This window comes from Papaver somniferum, chromosome 5 (genome assembly GCF_003573695.1).
Source record: "Papaver somniferum cultivar HN1 chromosome 5, ASM357369v1, whole genome shotgun sequence".
NCBI lineage: Eukaryota > Viridiplantae > Streptophyta > Magnoliopsida > Ranunculales > Papaveraceae > Papaver > Papaver somniferum.
Genome location: NC_039362.1, coordinates 132,744,443 through 132,756,303, shown reverse-complemented (window position 1 = coordinate 132,756,303; position 11,861 = coordinate 132,744,443). Strand labels below are relative to the sequence as shown.

At 36.0% G+C, this 11,861-nt stretch overlaps 1 protein-coding gene across 1 annotated transcript; it reads right to left on the bottom strand.

Moving 5' to 3' along the window:
* Positions 1–1,094: 1,094 nt before the first annotated feature.
* LOC113282762 (N-alpha-acetyltransferase 35, NatC auxiliary subunit-like) lies at positions 1,095–8,120 on the bottom strand. Its single transcript, XM_026531831.1, has 16 exons — positions 7,904–8,120; positions 7,718–7,785; positions 7,481–7,639; positions 7,212–7,379; positions 6,645–6,795; positions 6,230–6,309; positions 5,145–5,417; positions 4,886–5,029; positions 3,553–3,687; positions 3,364–3,462; positions 3,105–3,161; positions 2,664–2,868; positions 2,364–2,482; positions 1,910–1,978; positions 1,700–1,798; positions 1,095–1,600 (listed from the first exon to the last, which is right to left on the bottom strand). Exons 1-16 carry the CDS (start codon positions 7,995–7,997, stop codon positions 1,361–1,363), a joined length of 2,160 nt encoding a protein of 719 aa, XP_026387616.1. The 5' UTR covers positions 7,998–8,120; the 3' UTR covers positions 1,095–1,360.
* Between the last annotated feature and the right edge of the window lie 3,741 nt (positions 8,121–11,861).

The window sequence follows — 11,861 nt, the reverse complement described above, 5'->3', positions numbered from 1 at the left end:
CTCTCAACGACAAGATGTGGAGATTTTTCTTTTTGTGTACCAGTTGTTTGTTTGGTGGACAACGTTTTCATTTTGAAAAGTTAGCTTCAGTTTATTATTTATTACCAATCAAACTACAAGGCCGTTTTATCTCTTTATTTTGATTTTTCTCTTCTCAATGGATTTACTTTATATTACACTCTGTGGATCCACCGACATCATACACCATCTAATAATTGCCATGCAATGTACGTACACATTGCCTTCGTGCAATCTCAAGTGAAAGCAAAAAGAAACACCCTGCCTCCCAGACGACAAAAGAAAACCAAATAAACATTGATTAGTGGGAGGCTAATTATGCATTATTAGTGTCATGTTGGAGAGGAAAATGGAGTTCCTTTAGCTATGGCACTAGTGAGTTGTCAAGTCCGAGTGTCCAACATCACCTAAACCTACATTATAAAAATAAAGTAATATGTGTAATGGCTTAAATTGGTTGTTATTTGTTTGCTACATGGGAGTTACCTTGATGCAATACACACTGCCTAGTATAACTATAAGTATCCTCAGATCATGATATTCAGTCAAATAAAATGTTGATTCCAGAAATATAACATGCGTGGAATCGTGGATGGTAGATCACGAATTGCGAATCACGGTTACTCTTTTATAGGGGGAAAAATAAAAAGAGGGGGGGAAAAGTGCAATTAGGTGTATCAGGTCTATACATGATCTGGTAGTCCTAGTCGGTGGCAGTTTGCCATCTCATGAGAACATTTAGTAGGTAGGAGTATAGGACCAAAGAAACCAGCTTAGATCCGGCTGTCTATTCCTTGTTCACAAGCCGTGTGTTGTTTGGTGTGACTCTTCACATTTATAGTGGGGTCAGGCCAGTCTTATGTTGCTGTCCAACCATACCAGCCTTCAGGACGATTTCTCGGTGATTGTGATCACAAATCTTCTGCAATTCCAAATAAGATCAAGTGATATATGCCATTCACAGCCTAGAACAAGTCATTTTCTCGAAAGAGTGCTCGCAGATTTGCCTGGATATAACTTATTATTTTGTTTTTATATTATATATGTACTTCAACTGGTGTCTTGTTATTTTAAAGTGAGAAACAAAATTACACATTATTAGCTGCTGCACTTGGTTTGGACTGGGAATAATTGTTACAGAATGGACCACAAATAGATGAATTATAGAATTTTCACATACATTTCATTTCATGGAAGAAATTGCTAACACTAACAAATAAATTTCCCAATGGTTTTTTAAGTTGGCTCAGCTATTTTGCTGAGCAAAAAAAACAAAAAAATGAATCCTAAAATATACCAAATTGCTTCAAAATTGGATGCTAGGAAACAGCAAGTTTATCCTTCATGATCTTTTAACAACAGCAACTGCAAAGCATGGATGGTGATTGAACTCGAAAGAGATTTTGAGAGATGGGTCGTTTGCCCCGGCTTGACCGATGACATTGAGAGCAACCCAGCTGTATTCAGCTACTTGTTCAATTTGCTTAAGCTCAGCTAACCTGTCTGGATCACTGGAGAAACTACCTCTCAGTTCTTTAGCAATTTTTTGAGCATCTCTGAAGTAGTTGTACTTTACTAGTGTCTGAACAAAGGAAAGAAAGAACCAAAAGAAGACCCTGATAAGAGTTCATATAACGAGAAATCAACAAGCTTATGAATGAATAGTGATATAAATACTCACAGAGAAGTGAACTTGGAGAGTCGATTCTGAGAACATTAGATATGTGATGTTATCGGGAACATGTGCTTTCTGAAGAAAGTCGAAATGCTGAATGAATCTCTGAAGAGTTGGACAAAAGATAAAATGTTAGACAAAAGAAAAAAATTAATGAGAGTATCTGAATGAGGACTAACAGAGTTCACAAATATATCCAAATGAAAACACATGTACCTCTTGCTCGGTATTAAAAACCCCAGGTTTTTCGAAGGCATCACGCTCGTTCCTCAGAGCAGCAAGCATCTACATGGGACAAACGGGGTTCACAAAATAATCCACTTAGTGACATGTGAAGGAGATTATCTCATATCGGCAAAGGAAATGGAAACAAACAGTACCCCGGGCCCTGACCTAGGTTAGAACTTGTTAAGCAAGAATTGTCAAAACACAAGACATAGGTCAGGGACTCAGGACGGTGCAAGTGATTGATCAATCCTTTTTCTCACTCGCAAGATATTTAATGTGACTCTTTGGTATAAAAGGGGTCCCACCACTCAAAAGTGGACGCATGCATGCAGTCCTAGGGACCGGAGACCACTCTTCTCACGATTCCTAATATTGGTACTCTTGAGCTGATAAAAACAAAAACATTGAAGAACTCAATGATAACTAGAGTAAGCACATTTACCATGGTGAGTCCTTCGGCGAGATATATATAACACTGAAGCAGTAGGATTGAGGGTGGGATTGGAGGCTCTCTAACAATATCCTTTGAGTGATCCCTTTTCTTCTTTCCCTTCCTTGTAACTGAATCATAACAAAGATTAATTGACATCTAAGAAAAACAAAGCCAAGAAAAATATGTTTACAATGAGAAGACACCAAAGGAACATGCCTAAGAAAAGTGAAACTGGAAATCAGGCAGTTGGGATTTTGATAGGGAAATCAGATGTCTTTTAGAAAGATTGACAGAAAAGAACTGTCTTACCAGCATCACTACTTGGCACCATCTTGAGTTGTGCTTTCTCTGAGAGTTTGATCAAGATAACATACATGTACCAGTATACCATGCAGTAATCATTGGGGGAATAGAGCTCCAACTCAAATCCCAACATGAGAAACCGAGAAGCAATCCAGAAAGTTTGTTCCTCGGCCCAAATAAGCAGATGCTTCGACAGTTTCATGCATATGTTCTGCGTCGTAAAACATAAAAGACAACTATATAAGCAAACTAGTGAATGTCGGCCAAGAGAAGCTCTTTTGCAGGCCACGAAACCCAGAAAAATAATTATGTTTCTTACACACAGAAAAGGTGGTTACATACAAGAGAATCACTTAAGGTGAGATTCTAAATAACCACTTCCTCCACGTTCTAAATTGACAAAACTTCAAACGACGATCTTCAAAATTAACACTAAAGAAAACATACCTCATCCGCTGAAATGCTTGGTATCTCTCCAAACTCTCTCCTGAAGGCCATCTCCAGCTACAAACAACAATAAAGATACAAAATCAAGAATCAGCATCCAGATGATTTTTTTCCCTCTCTAAATACTTACATATACATGCACACACATAAACATATATTAGAGGGAGGGAGGGACTTGAAATGCAGAAATTAAAGGATATTATAAAGTAGAATATATTTAATGTTTGAAACAATCAGTCATTTAGAATATAAAACAGACCTGCACGGAGGTGACACTCCAATCTTGTAAAACTTTCCCAAGCTTGCGTCTTTGCCATGCAGCATTTGTACAGAGGATTTTAAGCAAGTTCGTCACAAGCTGCGTCATATGAATCAAAAAGTAAGCTTAATGGATTTGGTCAACAAAAATCAGACCACCAGAACCTACAGCTTAAATAGTGATCATCACCTGCCCTAGTTGTACAACAAATTCATTATTTTGAACATTATAGTTTTTTGGGACTTCAGGTAATTTTGCAGCTCTAGAAATCACATCAAATATAGTCTCTCGTCCATACAGCTTCCCATCTTGAACCAATAGAACCTGTTAATCGTTTCCAGGATAGCAGCATTAAAAAATGAGAGAGAAGTAACTAAGAAATACTATTACATTATAACTAAAATAATTTTCACAGCAAGAAAAAACTTTAGGCTGGCACATAAGAAGCTCCACCCTTAGGAAAAGGCACAATATTAGTATCGTCGTATGGAACACTGGCAACACATCATCCGAAAATCCAGATGTGTATTTTTTTAATATGTGGTAATATCAGAATCAAATATATGACAAAAGTACCTTAAATTACTTCTACAGGTTATATAATAATAAATTCTTTAAGGGTTTCATCTAGTGTATCAAGTCTTCGAACCACAGTACTGATGTATGAGACACAATAATTGTTTACAGATTTGATTTAAGCTATTTATAAGTCAGTTACAGCACCCCTTATCTTTCTTCAGGTTTTGCAATTGGAAAATCACACGTTGGATTTCTAGTTCCGGAATTGAAATACCTTTTCAAAACCAAGGAAATAAATATCGTGTATATCGAATCAAGAATTGATTTCAGGGTTGACCTTTTAGGAGCTCTTTCAATTCCATATTGTCAGTCAGAACCCTAAGTGAAATATGGAATTGAAAGAGCCCCTAGAAGGTCAGAACCCAAGTGAAATCAATCCTTAATTCTATATACACATATATATTTAGGGAGATAGGTAACAATTTTATTTCTTTGGTTTGGTTTTTGAAAAGGTATTCCAATTCCAGAACCAGAAACGCAACAGGTGATTTTCCAGTTGCAAGCCCAGGAGAAAGACAGTTAAGTCAGTTACAGCACCTTCTACCAAGGTTTAAAATGGCACTTATAAAAGCGCTAATTATAAATGTATAAGAAACTTCCTAACACAAAACTATAAAATCTATATGAAACTACGAAGATGATGAGATGGAAGAAAAGAAAAAGAGGAAGAAGGAAAATCAATGATTGGAGAAGAAGAAACGCTTCATAAATAGTTTAGGTTTTTTTTTAGTTTATTTACATAACAGACTCTAGGGCCAATTTTCAGCTATATTTGGACAATTTCACTGCTTTTCCTATATTGACCTGATATATACGTAGTTGTATTTTAAACACTATTTTAGAAAAATAAATCCCCAAGTCTGATATGTGGTATAGGTATTTCCTAAAGTTGACTTCACGGTATCTCAGTACTAATTGCAAGAATTAGAGGAAATGAGCTGACCTGCAGATGCGCTCTAGCAACCAAATCAGGTTGGAGCTTTTGAAACCGAACAACAAAACGCAAAATGTCTTCGAAAAGTGGATTCAGCGAGAAGGAACATATAACATCAAGATCATGTAGAAGCTTCTCAAAATATTCAATAGCCTGGCAAAGAATACGAAAGTTTAACAGAAAAGAAGATAGAGAAAGAAAGTGCCGAGTGAGTAGATTAACATTGCTAACTTATATATAATATACTGTATACAATTCAAGGCCTCACCTTTTTCCAACTGAGAATTTTAATTGAGCGGGGAGGAATAGGAGCCGACAACCTATTGTTTATACTGGCATCAAACCCAATAGGTTGACAACCAGAAGCCGTTGTCGTATCTTCAGTATCATCTTTAAGAGATTCAGATGTAGTAGATCTAAGAAACTCTACCGATTTGAGCATACATTTTAGTTCTGTTAAGCAAGCAGCTATATGTTTCCTAGCTAGCTCCAGACCTCTTCCTTGAGGCTTCCTCATAGACATCAGAACATGGTAAAAGTGCTGGATATGATGAAAAGGGATAGTCAGAATAACCAAAAAAACTAAATGGAAACAGATTATAAAAAGTACATGCAAGATGTGATGGAACAGCAGTCATACGTTAATGTCACAATCACATAATAGAAGAATAAATTCAAAAGATCTGCTCAATAAAGGGGAATCATGATAAACGTAAGATTCAAAGGGATTAACTGAACCTACTTGAGCACACTGACCTTGTATACAATCCAACAGACAAAGTTCATATTTTGGTCAACCCACTCAAGCAAAATGACGAATCAAAGGACAGTTTAGTGCCACAGTACACTGTGTACAGTGAATGAAGACAAATAGTAACAATGAATTTGACAAAGAAAGATTCCTGCACAATGAATTTGGCAAAGAGAATCATTACAGGAGGCATTGAAAGGCCCTAGCTTTCTAATTGCATGATTTAAAAACCAAATTAGATCTCGGAGCCAATGGTAGCAATTTCAGAATGAAAACACAGTGTAACTACAGGGAAGCAAGGAAGTTATCTGGAAAGGCGCTAATCTAAGAGTAAATGTTCACGAAAGGGATAATGGCACCAGTAAATCTCGTAATGTGAAATGTTAATCTGCCTGGAAGTACAGTAATGAAAGATATATGAAGGCGGAGAACATAGAAAAAAAAATGGGTTTTTCCTATTCATTCAACCGCACATCAATTTGGCATGCTTGTTACTAGATAAAAAACAAAAAAAAAGAAGAAGGTTCAGTTGATCGTTTCTGCCAACATTTCCTTAAGAAAACAAGTGAAAGGGAAAAGAAAGAGTACACACAGGGTAAGACCTTACGAAAGCGTATACGGCACAGCAAAGCTTTGCAGTATCCTTCTTCCAAGTCAGGATCATCTTGTAAAGGTTCTATATCTGCATTACAACATGGCTAGCTATCAAGAGCAGGTCTTTATGGTTTAGCTTGTAATTCTTCAATATATCAGTAAAGGCAAAGTGAATGAGACCACATTATATAACTTACAACTCAATAGACTGACGTTACAAGTTCTAACTAGCTTATAAATTTGCTAATAGATAGAGGGCAGTAGTTGCACAAAGTATTTCTCGTGCATGAAACAAAAAAATCTACTTGAGGGGATGTATTGCCACTTACAAGCAGAGAATTGGATTGTAAGCATAACAATGGTCACAAACCTGATGATGATTAGAAGTAGAACATAAACATTTCCAAGTGGTGGAGTACGTACCATCTGACGGTCTTTTCTTAGACGATGTGGCTTTACAAGCACGTAGATACCGAGAAATGGTTTCTTCTACAGCATTTAGCATCGATAAGCATTTATCATCCCCCTCCCCTTTCAGAGTCAGACCATATGCCATTGTAAAAAGATCTTCTTCCTAAAAACGAAATACAAAAACCACATTCCACAAGTCAAAAAAGCTACTTCTCGTGAAAAATTCAACACCAAGTTACACATGCCACCATCCCAGGATTAAGAAAGGAGATATTGTCTTGGCAATAAATTAAGCATTTAAAACTGAAGTTATTTATTTGACGAAGATTACAATATAAAGCTCTTTCAGCAAACAATAACAATATCTACATAGTACTTAATCCCTTTGAAACGTTCTATTTCTTTGTATTCCTACAGCATTAACATGCTGATAATCTTGCTTGTAGGTACAAATGATTGAACCACAGAACCAGAATACCGAACAATGAACAATAACAGTCATAGGCGTAATGGATGTCTTTTCTAGAGTTACATGAGATAAGATATAAGAACCTATATATAACTCCGCAAGAAAATTACCTCATGGGTACGTGCATCAGAAACAACCGAAATAACAGCATTGCAAGTAGCACGAATGACTCTACAATATGAATGTAGTAGAGAATGTGATGATGTCCTTTCAAGTCTCAGAACATAGATACAAGAATAGACAGTTTGCGCCAACGAATGACCTTTATGCCATGTCGCCTGTCAAAACAATAAAACCCAATCTAAGACACACACAAACCTCCTCATACAGTCACTCCAAATACTAACTACACTAAAGAAAAAACATAAACAGATGGTACCTCACATGCTAAAAGATGATCCATGACATCGAGTGTGCACTGAACATCAACAGTCCTAATAGAACTAAACGGAATTGGGGCAACGCCATTCTCAATAGCTTCGTCAACTGAATTATATCCACTGTTTCTAATACCTGAATCCATTTTTGGGTCCATTATCTGAATAAACAAATCCACAATTACAGCAGGTAACAAATAACAAATCATAAACAGATTAACGAATCAATCTATAAGTACCTCCAAAGCAGACATAGCAGCAAATAGACTGAAATTCTCCCCATGAATTAGCTCACCCTCTTCAAGATCTTTGAGTACAAAGGACAAATCAATCAAAAAGTATCCATTAAACCCTGATATATGCCACTAAATTAAACGAAAACAATAATAGAAAAAATCCAAAATTTGTTGAATTGAAGGTAATACCTTGGCAAGCAGCTTCAAGTAGAGAAGAAACATCAGTCCAAACTACTGGCGCCATGCCAGTAGATGGAGGTACATAAATGTCTCTTTCACCCATTGATTCTTCTTCTCAGCTGGGAAGAAGGATTTAGAGTGGAGAAAAGGGGGTTCCTTGTTGAAGGTCGTTTTTTTAGTTTCTACTGAGAGAGGGGGAAAGAGAAGAGTTCGAAGTAAAACCCTCGCAGAGATTATTTGAGAGAGTTGGATCGTTCAGAGGAAAACCAGGTTAGAACCAAGAACTTGAAACTCGTGTTTACAAAACGGGTCACGGGCTTGGATACCGATCATAGCCGGATATAATCATAAAAATTGTCAAGCCAGGTGGATGGGCAAACTCGTTTCTCTACTACGGTAAAACGAAATAAAATAAAAGATACTCTACTACGGTAATACAAAATAAAACAAGAGATTTGATGCGTGGTAAAACTTGTGGCGTGTGATTGAACACTTTTCGTCGGCGACAAAATTTGCATCGCGTGACCGAAGTTATGTCACCAACGACTTTGCTCATTCAGCAATTTCAACTCACACCTTTATGCTTTATATTACTGGATTCTTTTACACAAATTTTTTTTAGTTCTTCTCTATAAAAAGAATTTAGGCTAAAAAATGAAGAATGTTTTCAAAAGCTTCAAGAAAAAAAGCATGAAAATATATTGAATTCCCATCGCTTGTTCCAATGGAAAATTGGGAAGAAAATTTTCGGCATAAGTATGATAATCCCAAAGTAGCTTTTGAACCAGCAGAATCATTAACCAGGCCTCTTGTTCTGATTGTTAGGGGATACGCCTAAAAATTAGGGAATGTTGAATAAAATAAAGTAGAAACGTTTTGAAGTTTTTATCTATTTATTTTTAATAATGGCTAAAATACTCTTGATTAATTATTTATTAGGTAATAAATATGTTAGTTAATATAAAATATATGAATTAGAGTTAGTTATAGTGTTAGTTTATATAGAGAGGAACAAGAAGTTTTGAAGGAATTTTGAAAAACTAGGGTCTTTGATAGATTTTAGTGAGAAATTTGTTGGAGAATTTTCATCTCGCCAAGAAGAAGGTGCTTATGTTGCTTTTATTAGCGATTGTCAATGGCAACGTTACGTAGACAATCATAGTTTCATATATGAAAAAACTCTAAATCGGGACATATATAAGCATGAAAGTTCAAATGAAGAGCCACACGAGGAAAATAATGTGGTTAACGATATAAGTACTGTGAATACTTATGTATTGGTCCAAATGAGGTTGAATATGATTTTTTGATTTGATCCGACATGGTATATGAGTAAAATAGACTCAGATTCAGCATGGAAAAATGATGAATGCCATGCCGACTTCTTCTAATCGTATTAGTGTAGTACAGATACCAACTAGTGTAGTACAGATAAGAAGAAAGAAAACTAGTTGCTGGGTTTTAAGATAGGGTTTAAGTTTCGTCAGAAACTTAATAAAAACCTGATTCTAGGATCAAGAATTTAGAGTTTGATAATTGATAATAAGATGTCTCTCAAAACAAAGAAGGCAAAGCCTTTAAATAGGTTCTCAAGAACCGACTAAACAGAAAAGAAAAGGAAAGCTAAACAAATTAGGAAAGAAAAGACTTGCAAGGCAAGTAAACTGAAACAGACGGAAGGGATCAACTGTTAAAGTTGATACACGTTCCAGGGGTCAACTGTAATAGTTGATACATGCTCCAGGGGTCAACTGCCATAGTTGATACATAGAAAGATGTACTACATCAGTCCCCCCTTCTTGAAAGAAACTCGTCCTCGAGTTAATGAATAGAAAGAACTTCATTCTCTCCATGAAAAGTAAAAATTTCTTGCACATTGAAAATATTAGAGATGTTCCAGTTTGATGGAAGATCAATAACAAATGCATTATCACTGATTTTCTTCAAAATCTTGAATGGTCCATATTTCTTCGTCTTAGTCTTGTTGTAAGTTCCAGTAGGAAATCTTTCTTTTCTGAGATGAATCATAATCAATTCTCCTTCATCAAAAATCTTAAGTCTTCTATGTAGATTTGCATCTTCCTTGTACTTGTTATTAGAATCTGCAAGCTTTGACTTTACTTCTTGATGTATGAGTGAAGCTTTCTCAATAAAATTGTCTGCCTTGGCATTTGATTTACGCGGCTTGGGAAGCATTACCAAATCCAAAATATGATTAGGAACCTTAGAATAAACAATCTTAAAAGGTGTTTTATCTGTGGATCCATTAACCGAAGTGTTATAAGAAAATTCCATATTTGGAAGAAAATTGTCCCATTGCTTCTCCTTTCCTCCAATAACTTTGGCTCTAATCAGATTTCCTAAAGATCGATTAACCACCTCAGTTTGTCCATCTGTTTGAGGGTGAGAAGTTGTACTATACTGAAGTTTTGTTCCCAAACGCATCCATAAAGACTTCCAAAAGTAGCTCAAAAATTTGGTGTCTCATGAGAAGTAATTGTCTTGGGAATTCCATGCAAACGTACCACGTCTTTGAAGAATAAATAAGCAACATTGGAGGCATCTGTAGTTTTCTTGCATGCTATGAAGTGAGCAATTTTTGAGTAACGATTAACTACCACCAGAATAAAATCATTCCCCTGGAAGTACGTGGTAAACCAAGCACAAAATTCATGCTAATACCACCCAAGGAGCATCTGGAATTGGAAGTGGAGTATACAAACCTGTGTTTTGAATAGTGCCTTTAGACTGCTGGCAAACCATGTATTTTTGCACGTACTTTTGAACGTCACGTTTAAGAGAAGGCCAGAAATAACGTTCTTCAACCAAATCTATAGTTTTGTCACGTCCAAAATGTCCACCAAGGCCACTGCCATGTAATTCTTGTATTAGATGAAGACGTAGAGAACATTGTGGTATACATAAACGATTCCCTTTAAAAAGAAATCCTTCTTAAATGAGAAAATCATCAACACTGCTTTTTGAAGAACCACACTTGCCCCAGAGTTGTTGAAAATCTTTGTCTTCACTATACAGATCCTTTAAGAAATCAAAAGCTAAACTCTCATGTTTGAGAGTAACAAGAAGATGAGCTCTTCTACACCTTCACGGATACATATTTGATGATATTCACTATGTAAATCAAGCTTTGTAAACACTTTAGCGCTATAAAGCATATAAATCATATCATCAATTCTTTGTATGGGAAATCTATATGGTATAGTGACTCTGTTTAAAGCTCTACAGTCTATACACATACGATGTCCACCATCCTTTTTGTCTACTAAAAAGGCTGGACTAGCACAAGGACTTTTGCTAAGTCTTATCAAACATTTTTGTAACAAATCATCAACCTGACCTTGTAATATCTCATGCTCTTTAGGACTTGACCTATAATGAGGTTGATTAGGAATAGAAGTTTCGGGAATGAAGTCTATCTGATGTTGTAAATCTCTAAGTGGAGGTAAAATATTTGGTAACTCAGTAGGAAATAAGTCACTAAAAGAAGACAATAAAGGTTGTACCTTGTCTGGAATCTCCACCATAGGTTTGGAAACTTCATGAGAGATCAAAGAATGAGTGTTCAAAGAATGAACAATTGTAGCTACTAATGCATTCGTCTTCTTGTTTGCTGGTTCTTTGAGTGAAGAAGAAGATTGTAAAGGCCACAAAACTTTGGTAAATCCTTCATAAACAAAGGTATAAGTATTCTCATAGCAATTACGAATAACACGAATATCATATTGTCATGGTCTTCCCAACAGTAAACTTGTCGCGGTCATGTTAATAACATCACACAAAGCATAATCTGAATATCCAGGGAAAGAAAACTTTGCTAAGCATTGATGAGTGATTTGCTGAGTGGGAGAGATATTTATCCAACCAACTGAATACGGTTTTGGATGAAGAGTAACAGGTAAACCAAGCTTCTCAACCAATTTTGCAGAAACATAGTTTTCTGTACTTT

Excerpts from the sequence above, each read along its gene's own strand:
- LOC113282762 (XM_026531831.1), bottom strand. The coding sequence starts at position 7,997 with ATGGGTGAAAGAGACATTTATGTACCTCCATCTACTGGCATGGCGCCA. Across the intron at positions 7,380-7,480 it reads ATCATCTTTTAGCATGTGAG|GCGACATGGCATAAAGGTCA; the intron begins GTACCATCTGTT and ends TTGTTTTGACAG. Across the intron at positions 1,799-1,909 it reads TTTTTAATACCGAGCAAGAG|AGATTCATTCAGCATTTCGA; the intron begins GTACATGTGTTT and ends CCAACTCTTCAG.